At 38.5% G+C, this 23,205-nt stretch overlaps 1 protein-coding gene and 1 pseudogene across 2 annotated transcripts in view; one reads left to right on the forward strand and one right to left on the reverse strand.

Annotated features, from left to right (window-relative positions):
* DDX10 (DEAD-box helicase 10) overlaps nucleotides 1-23,205 on the reverse strand; it is a 274,061-nt gene that overhangs the window by 1,360 nt on the left and 249,496 nt on the right. Inside the window, exon 18 of one of the 2 annotated variants that reach the window (XM_078432720.2) lies at nucleotides 15,292-15,420. The exons of the other annotated variant lie outside the window; for it this stretch is intronic. Within the exon in view, the coding sequence (XP_078288846.2) occupies nucleotides 15,327-15,420 (94 nt within the window). The 3' untranslated portion in view covers nucleotides 15,292-15,326. The remainder of the gene's footprint in view (nucleotides 1-15,291; nucleotides 15,421-23,205) is intronic. 2 annotated transcript variants of the gene reach the window in all.
* LOC132662221 (ubiquitin-ribosomal protein eL40 fusion protein pseudogene) lies at nucleotides 16,456-21,159 on the forward strand (annotated as a pseudogene).

The following is a 23,205-nucleotide window of genomic DNA, read 5'->3' on the forward strand; positions in this document are numbered from 1 at the left end:
TCTCAGTCTCAAAAATAAATAAATAAATAAATAAATAAATAAACAAACAAACAAATAAAAATTAAAGTCTATATCTAAGACCCAAACATTGTCTCGAAAAAACAAACATTATTACAGTATTCCACTCCTACCACTTTTATTCAACATAGTACTGGAAATCCTAGCTGCTGCAATCAGACAAGAAAAAGAAATAAAAGGCATTCAGATTGGTTAAGGAAGAAGTAAAACTGTCACTATTTCCACATTCAGATTGGTTAAGGAAGAAGTAAAACTGTCACTATTTCCAAATGACATGACATTAAAGATAGAAAATCCTAAAGACTCAACCAAAAAAAAAAAAAAAAAAAAAAAAACTATCGGAAATAAATTCAGTAAAGTTGCAGAACACAAAATCAGTATACAGAAATGTGTTGCATTTCTATACACTAATAATGGAGAAGCAGAAAAAGAAATTAAGAAAACAGTCCCACTTACAAGTGCACCAAAAGAGGCGCCTGGGTGGCTGAGTCAGTTGAGCATCTGACTCTTGATCTCGGCTCAGGTCATGATCTCACAGTTCGTGAATTCAAGTACCCCATTAGGCTCTGCACTGGTGGCATGGAACCTGCTTGGGATTCTGTGTCTCCTTCTCTCTGCCCCTCCCCTACTTTTGCTCTCTCTCTTTCTCTCTCAAAATAAATAAACTTAAAAAAATTTTTTTAAACTTGCACCAAAAAATAAAACAAAACAAAATAAAATTCCTAGGAATAAATTTAACCAAGGAGGAGACAGATCTATACTCTAAAAATTATAAGACATTGATGAAAGAAATTTGAAGATGGCACAAATAAATGGAAAGATATACTATGCTTATGGACCGAGAGTTACTGTTAAAAACTCCTACTATCCAAAGCAATCTACAGACTCAATGCAATCCCTATTAAAATTCCAATGGCGTTTTTCACAGAACTAGAAAAAGTACTCCTAAAATTTGTTATAGAACCACAAAAGACCCCAAATGGCCAAAGCAGTCTTGAGAAAGAAGAACAAAGCTGGAGATACCATAGCCCCAAATTTCAAAATAAACTACAAAACTATAGGACTCAAACAGTATGGTACTGTAGAGAGTCCCCAAATAAACCCAAGCTTATATAGTTAATTAATCCATGACAAAGGAAGTATGGATATACAATGGGTAAAAGACAATCTCTTCAATAAATGGTGCTGGGAAAACTGGACAGCTACAGGTAGAAGAATGAAACTGGACCACTTTCTTATACCATACACAAAAACAATCTCAAAATGGATTAAAGACCTAAATATGCAACCTGAACAATAAAACTTCTTGAAGAAAATACAGGCAGTGATCTTCTGGACATCATCCCTGGGAACGTTTTTCCAAGCATGTCTCTCTTCACACAAGGGAAAAGCAAAAAATAAACCACTGGGGCTACATCAACCTAAAAAGCTTTTGCAGTTGAACGAAACCACCAACAAAACAACAAGGCAACCTATTGAAAAGAAGGTATTTGTAAATTACATATCTGACAAGGGGTTAAAATCCAAAATATACAAAGAAATTATACAATTAAACACCAAAGAAGCCAAACAATCCAATTTAAAAATGGGCACAGGAACCAAATACACATTTTTCTGAAGAAGACATACAGATGGCCAACAGGCACATGAAAAGATGCTCAACATTGCTAATTATCAGGGAAATGCAATTCAAAACTACAATGAGGTATTAGAATGGCTAGTATAAAAAAATAAGTAATAAATGTTGGCAAGATATGGAGATAAGGGATCCTGGTGCACTGTTGGTGGGAATGTCAATTGGTACAGCCACCATAAAAAACAGTATGGAGGTTCCTCAAAAAATTAAAATAGAAATATCACAGGATTCCACTACTGAGTATTTACCCAAAGAAAATGAAAGCACTAATTCAAAAAGATACATGTACCTCTATGTTTACTGCAGCATTTACAATAACCAAAATATGGAAGCAACCTAAGTGTCCATTGACAGATGAATGGACAAAGATGTGGCGCGCACACACACACACACACACACACACACACACACACACACACAGAGATATACAGATAGGAATATTATTCAGACATAAAAAAGAACAAAGCTTTTGCCGTTTGCAACAACATGCATGGATCTAAAGGATACTATGCTAAATGAAGTCAGAATGAGAAAGACAAAAACCATATGATTCTGCTTATATGTGGAATCTGAAAAACAAAACAAACGAAAAGCAAAAACAGACCCATAAACATAGAGAACTGGTTGTTGCCAGAGGGAGGGCAGGGGGACAGGTGAAATGAGGGAGTAGGAGGTAGAGACTGCCACTAATGGAATGAATAAATCACAGCCGCAACATAGGAAATATAATCAATGTTACTGTAATAGTGTTGTATGGTGACAGATGGTGTCTACACTTGTGGTGAGCATAGCATAAGGTACAGAGTTGTGGAATCACTAGGTTGTACCCCTGAAACTAATGTAAAATTGTGTGTCAACTATACTTCAATTTAAAAAAACCAAACCACCATTGTTACTGCAGGGTTCTGCATACACTTGAGGCACAGACTATAAACATAAAGCTAGTTTCTGAAGGTACAGGAAATCACTTTATACATTAAAAATAAAAGAAAAAGCAAAACAGCAAAACATTCTCAAAGTATTGTGAGATACCATCATCATGTTCAAAGATGACCCAATTACTGGATGCAGGATTAAAGCAAAACTAAAAGCCCATCTAATAGCCTTCATAGTAGCAACCCTTCGTCAAAGGCTTGCTAACGGTCTGGCACTGTGCTACATGCTTTATACAGACTACATCATTTATCTTCAGGAAAATCCTTGGTTGGGGAGCATTAGCTTCATTCTACGATTAAATGACTGTACCCAGATTATAAACATAGGATTCGAACCCAAGGACTCTAAATTTAGCTCCAAAGCCAGGTTACCGAAAGCAATAAGCTGACTAGCTTCAGTTAGTATTTGAAAGACAAGAAAGAAAATAATTAGCTGTGGAAAGAACACTGATTTGGCACTAACACAGTCAAACCTTAGCCAATCAACTAACATTTCTAAGCATTAGTCTCAATCTGTAAAGGTGAAGATTATATAATTTACTTAGCAGAATTGCTATAAGAATTACTTAAAATTATATAAAGTCAAGAACATAGTAATTAATACTCAATACATGTTAATTTCCTTTCTGCTTATAAACTACTTCCTTTCAAATAAATTCTTACACTGATGTTATATAATAGAAAAGCAGAAAAAAAAATCCACAGAAGTATCATATTCCAAGCATATGATATATTCCAAAAAAGAACAAAGTGCTCAAATTTCAATGGAGAATATTACTTCTTAAGAAGCATGCCTGGCTATGAGTGAATTTGCCTAATCAGCATATCTACTTATGCCCAGCTTGAAGCAAAGCCGTAAATAATTTCCCATTTCACCTCCCAGAAATTCTCAATGCTCTGACTCAGCAGCCATTCTCTCCCACCATCGGAGGAAAGACAAATGAGACAGCACTATGAGATTACTTCAAGCCTCAAACAACTGCATTTTCAAAGGGTACTTGAAGAGATAAACGTGAAAAGAATTCCCCATAATGGAAAATTCAGTTAGCAGAGACAGTTAATTCTTAGTGGAAAGGGCCTTAAAAAAGAAAATATATTGAGTCTTAATCTGATTGTGTATTGCCCATCCTGTTTAAGCTCCACTGGGCTAGAGTACCAGAATTTATTTGGTACAAGGTAATACTGATTTCTGCCCTGCCTGTATTTCAAGAGCACCTCAGAGCAGCTCATCAGAAACAGCCTAATTAGTAGGCTTTACTAATGCATCCTTTGTTAATGTGCTCTTGAACATTATATTCCCTGCAGGAAATAGCTGGTTCAGATAATAAAAGGAAGATGGGAAATTTATGTAACACAAATATTTTCATAATTAGCAGCTTTGCTGCTTTGTGGACCAGTTCAAATTCTAGAAAGGTATTTTATCCTACTTGCCATAGCAAATAAGTAGCAATTTGTATAACAAATTAATTATTAAACAACAATATGGATATTCAATAGGTAAGTCACCTAAAAGGGGGAAAATGTAATGAGTCTAGAAAATAATACGGTAAGCAAGGAAGCAAAATATGGTCACAATGTGGTCTCTTCAGAAAAGGCCCCTTCCAAATGGTGCAGTACTAGAGGGTGAGGTCAGCAACATGGCTGAAGAAGACATCCCTGGTTCGTGTCCCCTCCCAACATGTGGCAACCTTCCACGGACAGAAGTGTTTTTGTGGGAGCTGTGGGATCCAGCACTAGACACCAAGAGACCTGAGAGGAGTCTCACCCAACCCTGCTTTGGGTAATAGGTATACAGACTACATTCCAAGTTGTGAACTGGCTCCAGCCCCTCTCGGCAGTGGGAGAACACCATCTTAAACAAACACCCATGGACAGGAACACTTGTGGAAATCCAGGTTTCCAGGGGGGAAACTCCAGCATGCTGGAGAGGGGAGGAGGAATAGTATGATTTCACTATCACCCCTCCCCCTAGATGGCACAACTGAGGGCAATTTTTCCCATGGTGCAATGAGAGCAGGTGAGCGAGTGCCCAGCTTTCCCCGCTGTGCAGAATGCTGCCCAAAAAGGCCCATGTCTCTCTCACTCTATCCAGAATACTAAATCATGAGCTGCATGGCTGGGTGCAGGAGGCAGGAAAAAGCTGGGAGAGTGGCAGACAGGACTCTCAGAATAAGGAATGTGAATCTTCCTGTGTCATGGATTCCATCAAGAACCCTGCCCATGAACCAGTGGAGATGCCCTGCACACAGATCCCTCCAAGTGGCCCATGGGCACTCCCTAGCACTTGTGTGCCTTACCTACACCCCCCTACACCTGCGTCCGGCTCCCTGTGCATGCTCCTGATGACGGTGGTGGGAGTAAGCTCTGGTAGGTATCTGCTGAGCATCACCCAAATTTGTAGGTCAGGGAAAGACCACCTCAGCATTAGTGCCATTCTTGGAAAAGCAAAAGGGAGGCTGGAAGCATTTGGCCTGATGTGTTGCAGGATCAAGAGAAGACATACAAGTTAAAAAATTCTGCACATGAGGGAGCCAAGAAGTGTGGAGCAGGTGAGAAAACCTCAAAATCCCTGTCTGACCCAGGGGTGACAGAAGACATTTCTCTCTTGAAGGCAGTTAGTAAAGACTAAGGGAGGTGACTGCTACCACAAATGTGAAGACAGCAAGGAACTGACTGATCTAGGAAACATGACACCACCTAAAGGTCACAGAATTTTCCAGTAGCTGATCCCAAAGACATGAAGATCTACAATTTACTGGATAAAGAAATTAAAATAGCTATTTTAAGGAAGTTCAACAAGGTACAAAAAAAAAAAAAAAAAGAAAAGTCAACTAAACCAGGAAAACAATGTATGAACAAAATGGGAAGTTTAACAAAAAGACATAAGTCATTTACCAAAAAGCCCCAGAAACTCTGCAGGTGAAGAATACAATGAATAAAATAAAACTTCAGAAGGGAGGATCAAAGTCAGAAGGAATCAAGCAGAAGAAAGAATCTGCAAGTTAGAAGACAGAAACTTTGAAATTATCTAGTCAGAGAAGAACAAAGGAAAAGAATGAAAGAGAGTGAAAAAAAGCCTACATTACCTATGACATACATTCAAAAAAACAAAAAAAACCAAAAAAACCCAACACTCTGTAAATCAATGGAATCCTGGAAGGAGACAAGAGGAAGAAAGGAGCAGATAGCCTATTTAAAGAAATCATAGCTGAGAACTTCCCACATCTGGGGGAGAGACGTGGATATACAAGTTGATGAAGGTTATAGGTCCCCAAACAAATTCAATTCAAAGAAATCTCCTTCAAGACACATAATAAAACTGTTAAAAATCAAAGACAAAGACAGAATTTTAAACACAGCAAGAGAAAAGAAACTTGCAACTGACAAGGGAATTCCAATAAGGCTATCAGCAGATTACTCAGCAGAAACTTTACAGGCTTAGAGAGAATAGGAGGCTATGAAAAGAAAAAACCTCCAACCAAGAATACTGTATCCAACAAAGCTGTCTTTCAGAAATGAAGGAGAGATAACGACTATCCTGGACAAACAAAAGCTGAAAGAATCCAAGTTGAAATGAAAGAATCCAAGTTGACATGAAAGGATTCATAGTACAAGAAAACATAGGAAACTATCCAATAAACTGGAAAATTCAAGTATATAGTTAAATTCAAAATATGCTAGGGCTGTAATATGGTGGTGTGTTCACCACATAACCCCAGGTTACGGAAGGTTAAAGGTTAACGGGCAAGAGTATTAAAAATAACAATAAGCTACAGGGGGTGCCTGGGTGGTTGTTGGCTAAGTGTCCAACTTCAGCTCAGGTCATCATCTCATGGTTCGTGAGTTTGAGCCCTGCATCGGGCTCTCTGCTGACAGCTCAGAGCCTGGAGCCCGCTTGGGATTCTGTGTCTCCCTCTCTCTCTGCCCCTCTCCCACTCACATTGTGTCTCTCTCTCAAAAATAAACATAAAAAAATAATAATAGCTATAATATTGGTCAATGAACACACAATATAAAAATAGGTAAATTGTGACACCAAAAACCTAAGAACAGAGTAAAAGGATAGAATTTTTGTACGCAATTGAAATAAGCCATTATTAGCATAAAACAGACTATTATAAGATGTTTTATGTAAGCTTCATGGTAACCACAAAGTAAAAACTTAAAGTAGATCCACAAAAGATAAAGAGACAGGAATCAGAGCACATCTCTATAGGAAATCAATTCAAAAAGGAAGACAGCAAGAGAGGAAGAAAAAAAATCAAGAGAATGACAAAACAGATAACATTAGTAAGTCCTTACCTTTCAATAATTATCCTAAATTAAAATGAATTAAATTCTCCAATCAAAAGGCATAGAGTGGCTGGATGCATAAGACCCAACTATATACTGTCTACAAGAAACTCATTTCACTTTTAAGGACATAAAGTCTCAACATGAAAGGCTGGAAAAAGATATTCCATGCAAGTAGAAACCAAAAGAGAGCAGGGATAGCTATACTTCTATGAGACAAAATATGCCATAAGTCAAAAACAATTAGCAAAAGATGAAAAAGATCATAACATGATGATAAAGAAGTCAATTCATTAAGAGAATATAACAATCATAAATATATATACACCCAACATCGGAGCAATACAATATATTTAGCAAATACTAACAAATCTGAAGGCAGAAATAAACAGTAATACAACAAGAAAAGAGAACTTCAGTAATCCACTTTCAACAATGACTAGATTATCCAGACATTTCAATAAGGAAATGTGGAAAATGAACTATACTTCAGACAAATGGACCTGACATATATAGAGAGAACATTCCATATAGCAGCAACAGAATACATGTTCTTCTCAAGCACATATGTAACAATCTGCAGGACAGATCATGTGACAGGTCACAAAACAATTCTCAGCAAATTAAGAAGACTAAAATCTTATCAAGTATCTTTAACACCACAATGGTATGAAACTACAAATCAGTTATAAGAGGAAAACTGAAAAATTCACAAACGTAAAATTAAACAACATGACCCGCAACAACCAGTGGGTGAAGGAAGAAATTTTAAAAAACATTTTTTTAAATCTCTAAAAATGGAAACACAAGATACCAAAACTTGTGAGATGTAGCAAAAGCATCTTCCCAAAGTGGGAAGTTTACAGTGTTAAAAGCTGACCTTAAGAAACGAGAAAGATCTCAAACAACCTAACTTTTCACCTCCAGCGAACTAAAATATGAACAAATGAAGTCCAAAGTTAGCAGAAGTAATGAAATACAAAGATCAGGAAAAAAATAAATAAGAGACCAGAAAAACAAAATAAAAAAAAAGATTAAAAAAAAACAATAATTTTTTTAAAAGATATGCAAAACTGACCAACATATGGCTAGTCTAACTCAAGAAAAAAGAAAGATTAAAAATCAGAAACTAGAAAGGAGACTTAACAACCAATACCACAAAAATATAAAAGGTCATGAGACCCCTGCAGATTAATTATACACCAACCATTTGGATAACCTAGAAGAAATGAATGAACTCCTAGAAACATCAACCTAACAACACTGAGTCATGAAAAAATAGCAAGTTTGAATAGACCAGTAGGGAATAAGGAGATTGAATCGGTAATCAAAATTCTGCCAACAAAGTAAAGTCCAGAACCAGAAGGTTTCCCTAGTGAATTTTACCAAACATTTAAAAAGGAATTAACTCCAATCCTTCTCAAACTCTTCTAAAACACTAAAGAGAATATTCCAAACACGTTTCACAAGGACTGCACTAACCTAATGCGAACGCCAGATAAAAATAGTAACAAGAAAAGAAAACTGCAGGTCAATATTCCTGATGAATGCAGATGCAAAAATTATTAGCAAGATATTAGCAAACTTAATTCAACAGCATAGTAAAAGGATCCCACACGATGATTCAGCTGAGATTCATCCCTGGGATGCAAGTATGGTTCAACATACCCAAATCAATAAATGTGATATACCAAATTAATAAAATGAAAAATAAAAATCATATAATCATCTCAATAGATGCAGGAAAAGTATTTGACAAAATTCAGCAACCTTTTCTTGACAAAAGCTCAACAGACTGGGGAGAGAACAAATATGCCTCAACATAATAAAAACCATATATGACAAGTCACAGGTAACATTATACTCAGTAAAGGTTGAAAACTTTTTCTTTAAGGTCAGGAACAATTCAAGGATGCCCATTCTCATTGTTTCTATTCAACATAGTACTAGAAGTCCTAATGAAAGCATCACACAAGGGGAAAAAAAGGCATTCAAATCAGAAAGGAATTAAGATGGTAATTGTTCATAGATATGATCTTATATATAGAAAATCTTAAAGACTTCACGAAAGACTGTTAGAACTAATAAATAAATTAGGTAAAGTCGCAAGATACAAAAATCAACATACAAAATTCAGTAACATTTCTTTACATTAAAAGCAAGTTATCTGAAAAAGAAATTTAAAAAAATTACCCCCTACAAACATAACAACATCAAAATCATACTTGGGAATAACTTTAATCAAGGAAGTGAATTATCAATACACTCTAAACTGTAAGATTTTGATGAAAGAAATGTGAAAAAGACAAATAAATGGAAAGATATCCCATATTCATGGATCAGAAGAATTAATACATTAAAATGCCCATACTACCCCAAACTATCTATAGATTCAATGAAATCTCTATAAAAATTCCAATGGCATTTTTCACAGAACTAGAAAAAATAATCCTAAATTCATAAAATCACTAAAGATTCCAACAAGCCAAGGCAATTCTAAGAAAGAACAAATCCAGAGGTATCACAATCCTGATTTCAAACTATACTACAAAGCTAAAGTAATCAAACCAGTAGTATGGTACTGACACAGAAACAGTCACTCAGACCAACACAACAGAGAACAAATAAACCCTTGCACATATGGTCAGTGCATACTTGACAAGGGAGCAGAAAATACTCAATGGAGAAAGGATGGTCTCTTTCATAAAAGGTGGTATGAAAACTGGATAACCACAAAATGAATTAAAGACTTAAAAAGATGACTCCAAACCATAAAACTCCAGGAAGAAAACACAGGGCTAAATCGCTGTGACACTGGTCTAGGCAACAGTTTTCTGGATATGATGCCAGAAACACAATAAACAAAAGCAAAAGTCAGTAGGACTACATCACAGTAGAAAGCTTCTGCGCAGCAAAACAAAAATGAAAAGGCAACCTACAAAATGGAGAAAATATTACAGGCCATATTTATGATAAAAGTTTAATATCCAAAATACATAAGGAAGTCCTATAACTCAGTAGCAAAAAAAAAAAAAAAAAAAAAAATCCCTTCAAAGAGTCTGATTAAAAAAACAGGCAGAGATGGGGCGCCTGGGTGGCGCAGTCGGCTAAGCGTCTGACTTCAGCCAGGTCACGATCTCGCGGTCCGTGAGTTTGAGCCCCGCGTCAGGCTCTGAGCTGATGGCTCGGAGCCTGGAGCCTGTTTCCGATTCTGTGTCTCCCTCTCTCTCTGCCCCTCCCCCGTTCATGCTCTGTCTCTCTCTGTCCCAAAAATAAATTTAAAAAATGTTGAAAAAAAAAAAAAAAAAAAAAAAAACAGGCAGAGGAACTGAATAGACACATTCACACGACCAACGAGTACAAGAACAGGTGCTCAATTATCACTAATTAAGAGGGAAATGCAAATCAAAGCCACAATGAGATATGACCTCATACCTGGTAAAATGGTTGTCATCAAAAAGACAAGAGGTAACAAGGTGTTGGTGAGAGCGTGGAAAGGGAATCTTTGTGCACTGTTGGTGGGAATGCAATCAGTACAGCCTCTATGGAAACCAGCATGGAGGTTCCTAAAAACAGAACTACCAAATGATCCACAAATCCCTGTTCTGGGTATATTACCCAAAGGAAATGAAAACAGGATCTTCAAGAGTTCTCTACATCCTCGTGTTCATTTCAACATTATTCACAACTGGCAGGAAATGGACACAACCTAAGTGTCATGGATAGATGATATAGCATATTATATATACACAATGGGATATTATTCAACCGTGAGGAAAAAGGATATCCTGCCATCTGCAATAAAATGGATGGACCTTGAGGGCATCACGTTAAGTGAAATAAAAATAAGACAGAGAAAGATGAAATCTGTATGATACCACTTCTATGTGGAATCTAAAAAAAGGTGAACACAGAAACGAGACACTAGAATGGTAGTTACCAGAGGCCGAGGGGTAGGGGAAATGGGGAGATGCTGGTCAAAGGTACAAAGTTCCAGTTTTAAGGTAAGTTCTGGGGATCTAATGTACAACATGGTGATTATAGTTAGCAATATTTTATCAGATACTTGAAAGTTGCTAAGATAGTAAATGGTTAATGTTATCATCTCTCTCTCTCTCTCTCTCTCACACACACACACACACACAAACATACCTATGTAATGCTATAGAGGGTTTGCTAATAATACCAGGGTGAAAATCATTTCACAACATATAAGTATATCAAATAACATGCTGTATACCTTACACTTACATAATGTTCTATGTCAACTATATCTCAATAAAGCTGGGGGAAATTGCGTGGCACTAGAAACCTCTATTTTATTTACATCCTGATAAATCAAGTGGAAGGGTTCTGACCTTGTATAGTTAATGTTCCCCAGGGAGTTATTGAATCTAATTAAGACCTCGGATGTCCTTAGGATTGGTCGACAGCCTAATACTGCATGTAACAGTGAGTTGGTTCTAGTTTGTTGGTTCTTTAATTATGATCTTCAATTGCTGGATGGGGCTCCTGTGCCTCCCAATCAAGAGTTCTGTTAGCTGACCTGTGGTAGCACATCATTGATACAGTTTACCAATCACATGTTGGGACATTATGAAAATAGGTCTGCTGGAAGGAAGAACCACAATACAGGTGAGAGACAGCAGTAACACCTGTGAATCTTCTTCTCGGAGTAAGTTCACTCCACTGGACTGAAGGAGGTAAGGAAGCTCACAGTATGAACTAACAACTAGGAGGTGGCCTACAAAACAGGGCCAAGAGTCTGGGCCTGAGCTCTGCATTTTATTTTTATTTCAGTATTTCTATGGGACGTAAAGTGTCAAACTATCTCCACATACTTCAAATCTATGAACTCAGTGTCAAAAAGGGCCATCTTACTGCTCAACATTGTAACAGTACAATATATTGGCTGATATAACACAGCTTAAAAAGCAAAAGTATGGCTCAGGGCACTAAAAGCCCCATTATAGTTCTAAACACAAAACCACCAAAGCAAAATAATTCAGAACTATTTATCTTTCAATAATCCAATTAATAGAGAGGCTTAATTAGTAATGTCTGATGTGTCATTTAAAGAACTAATCATACAACAAAACACAAAGAAAAATACCATGTTGTAATATGTAATCTGAACCAACAATAACAGGGAAATGTTACTTCAATGGCTTTGAAATTTAAGTGAAAATGATTACATGGAAGCACATCACAACACCCAATGTAAACATGCGAACCAATTTATTCACTGATAGTAAGAAAAAAGGATTTAACACAGAAATGTGAACTCAACTTTAACATGTTAATAAATATATTACTGAGTTTTAAATGGAATATAACTTTCTTATTTTCTAAGTTTTCTAAACCCAAAACTCAATTCTCCCAGAAAGTGAACAGATTTTACTGTAGGTTTGATTTCCTGGTTTCAGGAACTTTTTCAGGTACTTGTAGCTGCCTAGTCACCCAGAATGAGTATAGCCTGTATTAAGTACATTCATGAGAAACAAAAGAGGGAGGAACACCTGGAGTTAACCTGATGAGGTCAACCTTCCTCCTGGCCCCTCTTCCTGGACTCTTCAAATGTGGCCCTTGTTTAGATCAGAGAGCCCTCTTGTATGTCCCGCCTGTGCCCTTCTTGTCAATGGGGTACCTTCCTCCTGTTCATCCCTCCCTTGCTTCAAGAACCATCTTCAACTTCTAGGAGCTCCCGGATGGTTCAGTCGATTGAGCGCCGACTTTGATTCAGGTCATGATCTCACAGTTTGGGGGTTCGAACCGCACGTTGGGCTCTGTACTGACAGCTCAGAGCCCGGAGCCTGCTTCGGAGTCTGTGTCTCCCTCTCTCTCTGTCCCGCCCCTGCTTGTGCTCTCTCTCTCTCAAAAATAAAACAAACATAAAAGACAAAACAAAACAAAACAAAAAAACCATCTTCAATTTCTCATCTTCCATGAAAGGTACCCAAACTCCCTTATTAAAAATGATCTCTTTCCTCTGAATGCCTACAACTCTAATTGTTAATTCGTAATTTTGCACTTAACATTACTACTTTCTAACACTAAAATGATTTTTTTTTCACCTCTATGCATCATAACTCCTAATCAGAATGTAAAAACTCCTGGGTGGGAATACAGATTACTACTAAGCTTTCTGGAGGGCAATCTGGTGGCACCTTTCAAAAGTCTTTCAAGTATGCCTACCCAGCAGTTTCTCTTCTGAGAATTTATCCCAAAGAAATAATTAAGGATGTGTATAAAGATTTAGTTACAGAACACTGAAGGCAAAACTATTTGTAATCTCAGAAAGTTGAAAACCCAAACATCCAATCATAAGGGACTCATTTGTGAAATAAGTTATAAAATTAAAAATGAAAACACTATGCAGCAATTAAAAACAGTGTTGCAGGAATTTCTTTATTGACACTGAAAACACTTACAAAACCAATACAGAACAAGAGTCCATCTTTAACAAAGGCTTGTATGTATGTTTGAGGAGAAAAAGAGCCGGAAGATTTTTTTAGATTATTTTTTTTGCTGGTATATGTATCTTCTCATTTTTCTGTAACAAGCTTGTTATTACTCTATGCAATAAAAAAGAAAGTTATATTTGAAGGGAAAAGTAGTTCTGGGCAAAGAATAATTACAATTATTCTCTGTAATTCCACAAAGCTCAGAAGCATGAGGGTAGGTGTGACACATACGCTTCAACGTGGGCCCCTGGATCCACCGAGGTATGGGGAAAGGGGAGATTTCTCTTGTCAGGACAGATGGGGGACGAGTCACTTTCAGCATTTCAAAACACCCACAATTACATGCCCGAGACCAAGTGCTAGCTCCAATTTTAATAACTGAGCTTCGCAAACACTTGACTGAACTGGAAATTGTCTTTGTCAAAAAAACAAATGTGAAACATTAACTTTTTATTAACATTCTTAAAAGACAAAAATCTTTCACAACATAGGAGCCATTAACATTGAAAGCAAAAGTTCTCTGTGATGATGAAAATGTTGCAAGCCACTGTTCTAGACTCAACACCTGTGGTCCATGGAGCATGGACCATAGAGAGAAATTTCTGAGTTTGGTTAGTTCTACTTTTTAGTTTTACCTGTTAGGCTTGTAAGAAAGCCATTCAATAATGATTTCCATGCTCACTATTCCCCAAGGAGAAAATAAAAAGTTAAAAAATAGTCTTCTTATATTTGCTAATGACATATTGGATAAAGGGTTAGTATCCAAAATCTATGAAGAACTTACTAAAGTCATCACCCCCACCCCCAAAATAATCCAGTGTAGAAATGGGCAGAAGACATGAATAGACACTTTTCCAAACAAGACACCCAGATGGCTAACAGACACATGGAAAGATGTTCAACATCTCTCATCATCAGGGAAATACAAATCATCACCAGGGAAATACCACCTCACACCTGTCAGAGTGGCTAAAATTAACAGTTCAGGAAACAACAGGTGTTAGCGAGGATGTGGAGAAAGGGGAACCCTCTTGCACTATTGGTGGGAATGCGAACTGGTGCAGCCACTCTGGAAAACAGTGTGGAGGTTCCTCAAAAAAATAAAAACAGAACTACCCTACGACCCGGCAACTGCACTGCTAGCTATTTATCCAAAGGATACAAAAATGCTGATTTGAAGGGGCACATGCATGCTAGGTTTAGAGCAGCACTATTGACAAGTAGTCAAAGTATGGAAAGCGCCCAAATGTCCATCAACTGATGAATGGATAAAGATGTGGTGTATACACACACGCACGCACACACACAATATGGAATATTCATGAAAATGAAATCTTGCCATTTGCAACAACGTGGATGGAACTAGAGTGTATTATGCTAAGCGAAATAAGTCAGAGAAAGACAAATACATGATTTCACTCGTGGAGTTTGAAAAACTTAACAGATGAAAATAGGAGAAGGGAAAGAAAAATGAGATAAAAACAGAGAGGGAGGCAAACCCATAGAAGGTACAACACAAAGAATGAATCCTAATGTAAACTATAAACTTTGGATGACAATGATGTGTCAGCACAAGTTCGTGGATGGTCACAAACACTAATAAAAGGTAATAGAAAAGGCTGCGGGGGGAGGGAGGACATATGGAAACTCCTTTTCATTAAGTTTTTACTGTAAAAAGTAAAATTGCTACAAAAATAAAGCCTATTCATAAAAAGATCTGCACAGTGCAAAAGAGTTGCTACACCATCAACGTAAGTTCAAGTATTAGTTTTCTCCTCTCTTCCCCAAAGAACAACACGCTGCCGTAATGCATCACCTGAAGTGACTGGCCAGTGTTCGGTCGGACCATCTCACATCCACTCTCCTGTTCTCATAGACGTCATGCTGCCATATACCTTTCCAGGGAGCTGCGACGCTCTGGGCTACAATGGCAGCTGTTTCTTACCTTCATCACTCGCCTGAAACCAACTAGCATCTCGGTCACGACACACACGTGGTTGGAAGACACGGGATGAGAAGGAGCCCAGGAATCTCCTCTGCCAGGAGTACGTGTAAGGGTAGAGCCACGACTGGGCTATTAGAGAAAATATTTAAATTCTGTTAACTGTCCCAGCAATTAAGGGTTAGAATGCCGGAATGAATATTCCTTCTTTACTTAAAGGTTTTCAATAATTTTTCAGGTTTCCCCTCACACAGGTTTTTCCTAACCATCTCATACAAAGTCAGCGCTTCCAGATCCTCTGTCCTTATCCTCACTCATGGCTTTCAGGGTCCTGAGCAACCATTCTTTTCCTCTTTTTGTGTACTTCTTTAAGTCTGTCACCCCGCCCCCAACCTCCCCCAGAGGCGAAGCTCTGTGAAGACTGGGATCCAGTCTGTCCTCTTTACAGCTCTACACCAGGCACAGAGTCAGGGCACTTCCCACACTCCCATTCGGCAATATGGACTCTCTATCCATATGATCAACAGAATACATGACATTGACATTTTCGTCACCGTATCATTTATTACGTCAGTCAAGTCTATGGGATATTTTTGCAGACTGGTTTTTTTTACATTAAATATAATTTATTGTCAAATTGGTTTCTATACAACACCCAGTGCTCATCCCTATAGGTGCCTTCCTCAATGCCCATCATCCACTTTCTCCTCTCCCTCACCCCCCAACAACCCTCAGTTTGTTTTCAGTTTTTAAGAGTCTCTTACGGTTTGCCACCCTCCCTCTCTGTAACTTTTTTTTTCCCCTTCCCCTCCCCATGGTCTTCTGTTAAGTTTCTCAGGAACCACATATGAGTGAAAACATATGGTATCTGTCTTTTTCTGCCTGACTTACTTCACTTATTAGCATAATACCCTCCATTTCCATCCATGTTGCTCTTGCAGACTGTTTTAAACAAAGGCCTGCCACATCATAATGAATGATTTTCATGAGGAAGAAAATGGAAAGCAGGTATCCCAGAGGACATTAAATTTTATTCTTGTAAAAACATATGCATTTAAAAATTCCTATCACAGCTCTGCTTTTAATAATTAAAAGGATTATCATATATTAATGGCCCTATGATGTATCATACCCTTTCTTTTTACCTTCAATAGATTCACAATAACCATGCAAGGTAAGAATTATATTCATTTGACCGGTGAAGAAAACTGAGGGTCACAGAGATTAAGTACCTTGTCCATTGTTCAAAATTTTAAAAAGGACGTAAGATTCAAACTCAGATCGGATTCCAAAAACCAGTTTTCCCACAGGGCCAATTAGCCTGCTGTTCTCATATAAACTTAATTTCACAAAACTACTTCTTCCATGTTGCAAAGTGCATGATAATATGGCACAAAGATCAAGGTTCCCAAATTAAAGGCAGTGGTGTATGTGAATAAGGCATTCAGTCTCTTGATCCACAGAAGTTCGGGTAATTCTTATTTTACACCTGCTAGAGCAACTATTTTTGAGATACAGATGCCTCTGAGACCATCCTTCCAGGAGCAGACCCAGTTTAAATTCCTACGGATTAAAACAGAAAGGCAAAAGGAGAGAGACTAATTCACTGATGTACTACTTTTTCATGTAAAGGAAAGTACTAGGTCTTACACCACTTGATTTTTTTTTTTTTTGTTTAACTCTCTCTCTGCCCCTTACGATGCTTTAGCCAGACTTACACAAGTGGAAAGGGACAGGACAAATAATACATTACCAAAAAAAGAAAAATAAATTTAAAAAAAGACAGAACATAATCAGTAGTATTTGCCGCGAACAAGAAGACCGTTCGTTGTTAAACAGCATACTTTAAATAAATGATGTGTGAATTACCTCCAATAAAAAGAGATCAGAACGTCCTCTGTAACCTGGAAACCATGCTCCCTGGGCTGCAAGAATGCTGCAGTCGGAACCACTACTCCAAGCCTCAAGAATGTTCCAAGCACTGTCTGTTATGGCTGTGGCCAAGGCACCAGAGAAGAAAAAGATCTACTGGGAAATCCTGTCAACTTCTTCCCTGGAGTGTGCAGGCTTTGCAGAAACACAGTGTAGTCGAGTGAGCACTAAACTTCCAAAGACACTGGGGCAAGCAGTTCCAATTATTAAGTGATAAAATGGCAGCCAGAATCACTGGGGCTTCTGTAAGCCTGACACTAGAAAAGAGCCTGCAGCCGGAAAGCACCATGATGGCTTGCTCATGTCAGAGCGCTTAACTTCTGTAGCAGCTGCATTTATTCATGTACAATTAGGGGTCTGTTACATCATAAAACAGAGGATCACCATCACCGCACAAGCCTATTCAGACATCTAACAAAAACCAGGACGAGGTGTAGACTGAAGAAAGCACATTCCCTTTGCTATAATGTCTGTGCATGCTTTTCAAATTCTTGCTTTACTCTTTTTCTGGAATGCAAAGGAAAGAAATCAGGTGAAACTGCTAACTAATATAACTATGAGGAAGCTGAGGACTGAGATGGGGAGCAGTGAATGTTCACTTCCACAGAAACCCTGGAGTTTCTTTTTACAACATGCTGCTGAATTATGGTGGAAAGCCGAGAGTCAGCACCTGAGTGTCCACTTTGAGTCCCTTTTGTATAAAGCTCTCCTTCTGCATTCATATCAATTAATGTAACCTGGACTCTGCCCTAAAGTATGTTAAGCTAATAATAAATAAGCTTGGGACCATCAAAAAAATCTCAGAAATCTTTGTACCTCTCCCTAAGTATAGGCACTCTGGCATTCAAACACATTGTCCCGGAGACTTTCCCCCTTATCATAAATTTTAATTTACAGGGCCATGGCAACAGTCCTAATGAAGATTAATTACGGCAGTACATTCCAAAAAATCTGTCCAGCTTCCTTGTGATAGTGAAGTCTTCCGCATATAGAAATGGAACTAAAATGCATCATGTCCTTAATGTTTCTTTCCTAGCTGCTCAGCACTAAAAACAGATTTGTAGGAAAAGAAAATTGTCCAAGAAAAGACTGATTGGCTCGGCATTCAGCATTCACTGAACAAACACAAGTAAAAGAGCAAAGGATGTCCTCTTAGATCAAAATTCTAATAACAAGAAAATGCTGGGGGTGGTGAAAAGGAAAGAGAAGGCAGAGACTGCAATCACACTAACAATCCATTTGCATGTTTCCTTCTGAAAAACGCACACATGTCATTTGGGATTGGCAAAAAGTTCTGGCCCCTCATCTCTATTTTTCTGGTTCATAAATCCACTGAGAATTCAACGAAAATAAATGGCCCCCTTTTCCAAATAAGTGCACAAGAGTGTCTACGTGGCATGCATCCACACCATAATTTTGCATATAATTTCAAGACGTTCAAGAATCCTCTAAAGCTCATCTATAGAGTCCAGATTAAGAATCCCTGTTCTGCAGTAATTTAGAAGACATAACGTACATAATTATTTCTCTTCTCTCAGATTAAAAAAAAAAATTAAACACCCATATCGGTTGGGTTTATATTATGTATTCCTCTCACTGCCAATGTGTATGTAGAACATTTTGTGCTTCCCAGAAGCACAGTCAGCTTTTCTCCTCAAACTACTTTTCACTCCTTAGTTTTCAATATTGAAGATCAACCCCTACCCAAACATGTCCCCACTGTTCCAGGTATTTGGAAAAGATTTACAGTTTAGTCTTACTCTTCACTAGTCTTTCAAATGATTTCAAGAGAGAGAAAATCCAATCTTCAACAAAGCTGTCCATTGAAGAACTACTTACAGGAGCGAAGGGTTCAATATGGTGGCAAAGGAAGATTCCACACTCACTTCTTCCCATTGTCACAACGAATTTTCAAGTACATATGAAATAATATCCTCTAAAAAAGACCTGATAACCAGATGAACAGAGAGCCTCCACAACAAAGGATAAAAGAGTAGCAATGAAACAAGTAGAGAAAGAGACACAGTCTTGCCACAACAATACAAAACAAAACAGTAACTAAGCCCAGGTGTGGTGATACATGATCAGGAAGAATCTCAAAGATACAAAATTTTTCCCAAAGAAGTGAGAGATCGGGTTGCCACATCAGGCACCCAACCCCTAGATCCTGCAAAGGAGAGGTGAGCCCCCCAAAATGCCATTAAAAACCAATGGGCATTACATGTAGGAAATCTGCAGGGAACAGAGAACCTGCTCATAAAGGGCTTGATGACGGACTCCCTCACTCCGGGACCTGGCTCAAAGCCACCCGTTTGAAAAGTGCCTGGGCCATATGTGACGACCACCAACTTAGTCATCTTGAAGAGTCTGCTAGAGAGGCAGGAACTTGGTTTGGACGCTCCAGGGATACAGACATGGGTAGGAGTCACTTTTGAAGTCTTATTCTAACTTGTTGGTGGGCACCATTTAGAAACTCTTCCTCCAGCCTGTTGGCACTGGAGGGTGCCCACTGCTGAGTGCCCTGCCCACCTCCATACCACAGCCAGGCCAGGTCTTACCTGCCCACCCCAGCACCACAGCAGCACAATGCAGCTGGGCGGGGCAACATCCCCACATACTCCTGTGCCACAGTTGTGGCCCCACCACTGCAGGCAGGCACATGCAACTCATACGGGGAAACATGCCCCACCCCAGGTTCCTGGTGCAAGTGGCCAGGAGGGATATTGTTTCTGAGCCCCATGGGACATCTTCTATACAAGGGCACTCCCTCCAGGCTGGGAGAGGTAGGTAATTTACCTACCTTCTAACACAAAGAAACACACACAGAGTCAGGAAAATGAGGAGACAGAGGAATAGAGGAATATGCTCCAAATGAAAGAACAAGAAAAAGCCTCAGTAAAAGACCTTCATAAAACAGAGATAACTGATCCACCTGATAAGAAGTTCAAAGTAATGTTCACAAAGATGCTCACTGAACTCAGGAGAAGAATGGATGAATGCAGTGAGAACATCAAAGGAGACAGAAAATATAACAAAGTATCAGGCAGAAGTTACAGAGCTGAAGAATAATACCAAACTGAAATGCACACTAGAGGGGTTCAACAGCAGACTGGATAAAGCAGAAGGACAGATCAGCAAGCTGAAATAGCAAACAATGGAATTCGCCTAAATAGTGTAGCAAAAAGAAATTTTTATAAGAGAAGATATCTTAAAGGACCTTTGTGACAATATCAAGTGGAATAACATTTGCATTATAGGGGATCCAGGAGGAGAAAAGAGAGAAAGGGCCAGAAAACTATCTGAAAAAATAATGGCTGAAAACCTCCCTAATCTGAGGAAGGGAACAAAAATTCAGATCAAGGAAGCTGAGAGAGTTCCATAAGAGATGAATCCAAAGAGATCTACATCAAGACACATTATAGTTAAAATGGCAAAAGTAAGAGACTCTCACGAAGTGGCCAAGTAGCTCAGGGTTAGTGGCCTTGTGGACAGAGATGCAGACCTTGATAGGCAAGACCAGTGCCCTTGAGAATGAGCCCAGTGACACCACTGAGAATGTCAAGGCCCAAATCAAAGACAAGGAGGGTATCCTGCCTGACCAACAGCATCTGACTTTTGATTAGCAAATAGCTGGAGAATAACCACATTTGCTCAGACTACAATATCCAGAAAGAATCTACTCTGAGCTTGGTGCTTCATCTGAGGGGTGGCATCATTAATCCTTCCCTTTTCCAGCTAACCCAGAAAAGCAACTGCAACAAGAAGATCTGTTTTCAATGCTATGCTTACCTGCACCCCTGTGCTGTGAATTGTCGCAAGAAGTGTGGACACACCAACAAACTGCACCCCCAAAAGAAGGTAAAACAAGGCCTCTCCACTGGCTCTTCCTTTGCCCACAGGGTAGTCTCCTGCCTGAGGCCCAAGGCCCTGGAGTCTTAATAAAGTTGCCCTTTCACTCTTTCATTGACTGGGGGTAGGGGTGGGAGAGTGTTAAAGATAGAGGAAATCTCAAAAGCATCAAGAATAAACACTTGTTAAGTACAAGGGAAACCCCATAAGGCTTTCAGCAGAAATTCTGCTGGGGTAAGGAAGTGGCATGACATATTCAAAGTGCTTCTGAAAGGAAAAAATTTCCAACTAAGAAATTCTCTACTCAACACAGCATTCAGAATTAAAGGGGAGATTAAGAGTTTTCTAGATAAACAAAAACTAAAAGTTCACCACCACTAAAATGGACCTACAAGATATGTTAAAGGAATTTCTAGGCTGAAAAGAAAGGACACTAATTAATAATAAGAAAATATATGAAAGTAAAAATTTCACAGGAAAAGGCGAATATATAGAAAAGACAGTGGATAGGAGTGCCTGGTGGCTCAGTCGGTTGAGCATCCGACTTCAGCTCAGGTCATGATTTGACACTCTGTGAGTTCGAGCCCCGCGTCAGGCTCTGTGCTGACAGCTCAGAGCCTGGAGCCCGGTTCAGATTCAGTGTCTCCCCCTCTCTCTGCCCCTCCCCTGCTCATGCTCTGTCTCTCTCTGTCTCAAAAATAAATAGAAACATTAAAAAAAAATTAAAAAAGAAAAAAAGAAAGACAAGACCGTGGATCAATCATTTATAAAGCAAGTAGGAAGGTTAAAAGATAATAGTGGTAAAACTAACAAAAACTACAATAATTAGTTAAGGACGCATAAAATAAAAAGATGTAAAATGTGATATCAAAATATAAAATGCAGGGGTGCCTGGGTGGCTCAGTTGGTTGAGCGAGCAACTCTAGATTTTGGCTCAGGTCATGGTCTCACGGTTCGTGAGTTCAAGCCCCACACTGGGCTCTGTGCTGGCAGTGTGGAGCCTGCTTGGGATTCTCTCTCAGCCCCTCCCCAGCTTGCTCTCTCTCTCTCTCTCTCTCTCTCTCTCTCTCTCAAAGTAAATAAATAAAATTTAAAAAATTATATATATTATATAATATATACACACACACAATGCACACGGGGAGATTAAAAACATATACTTTTTGGGGTACCTGAGTGACTCAGTTGGTTAAGTGTCCGACTCTAGGTCATGATCTTGCAGATCAAGCCCCACCTCAGGCTCTGCACTGGGAATGGAGCCTGCTTAAGATTCTCTTTCACTCTTCCTCTACCCCTCTCCTGCTTGTGCTCGCTCTTTCTCCCTCTCCAAATATAAACTTTTTCTGAATATGTTCAAATTTAGGTTCCCATCAACTCAAAAATCAACCATTCTATACAAAGGGTATTATATGTGAACTTCATGGAAGCAAAAATTTACAGTAAATACACACCAAAAAATGAGAAAAAATCTAAACACTACAGAAAGCCTTCAAACCACAAGAAAAGAGAGAAAAATAAAGGAATAGAGGAACTAGAGAACAGAAAACAAAGAGAAAGGAATCCAAACCTAACACTAAAAAAATTCATCAACAACAAGGGAAGAGAGTAAGAAAAGAATGAACAAAGAAGAACTACAAAAATACCTGAAAACAATAAACAAAATGGCAGTAAGTATATATCTATCAATAATTAATTACTTTAAATGTAAAAAGACTAGATATTCCAATCAAAAGACAGAGTGGCTGAATGGATTAAAAACAAAATCAAAAACAAGACTCATCTACATGCTACCTAAAAATTAACTAAGGAAGTAAAGACCACACAGACTGAAAGTGAAGGGATGGAGAAAGATATTCCAGGCAAATGGAAACGAAAGCTGGTGTAGTTAAACTCCTATCAGAAAAACAGACTTAGGGGCACCTGGGTGGCTCAGTTGGTTAAGCGTCCAACTTCAGCTCAGGTCATGATCTCACAGTTTGTGAGTTCAAACCCCACGTTGGGCTCTGTGCTGACAGCTCAGAACCTGGAGCCTGTTTCAGATTCTGTGTCTCCCTCTCTCTTTGCCTCTCCCCTGCTCATGCTCTGTCTCTCTCTCAAAAATAAATAAACATTAAAAAATTTAAAAAAAAAAGAAAA

The sequence above is a fragment of the Panthera onca genome, chromosome D1, assembly GCF_046562875.1.
Source record: "Panthera onca isolate mPanOnc1 chromosome D1, mPanOnc1 haplotype 2, whole genome shotgun sequence".
Classification (NCBI taxonomy): domain Eukaryota; kingdom Metazoa; phylum Chordata; class Mammalia; order Carnivora; family Felidae; genus Panthera; species Panthera onca.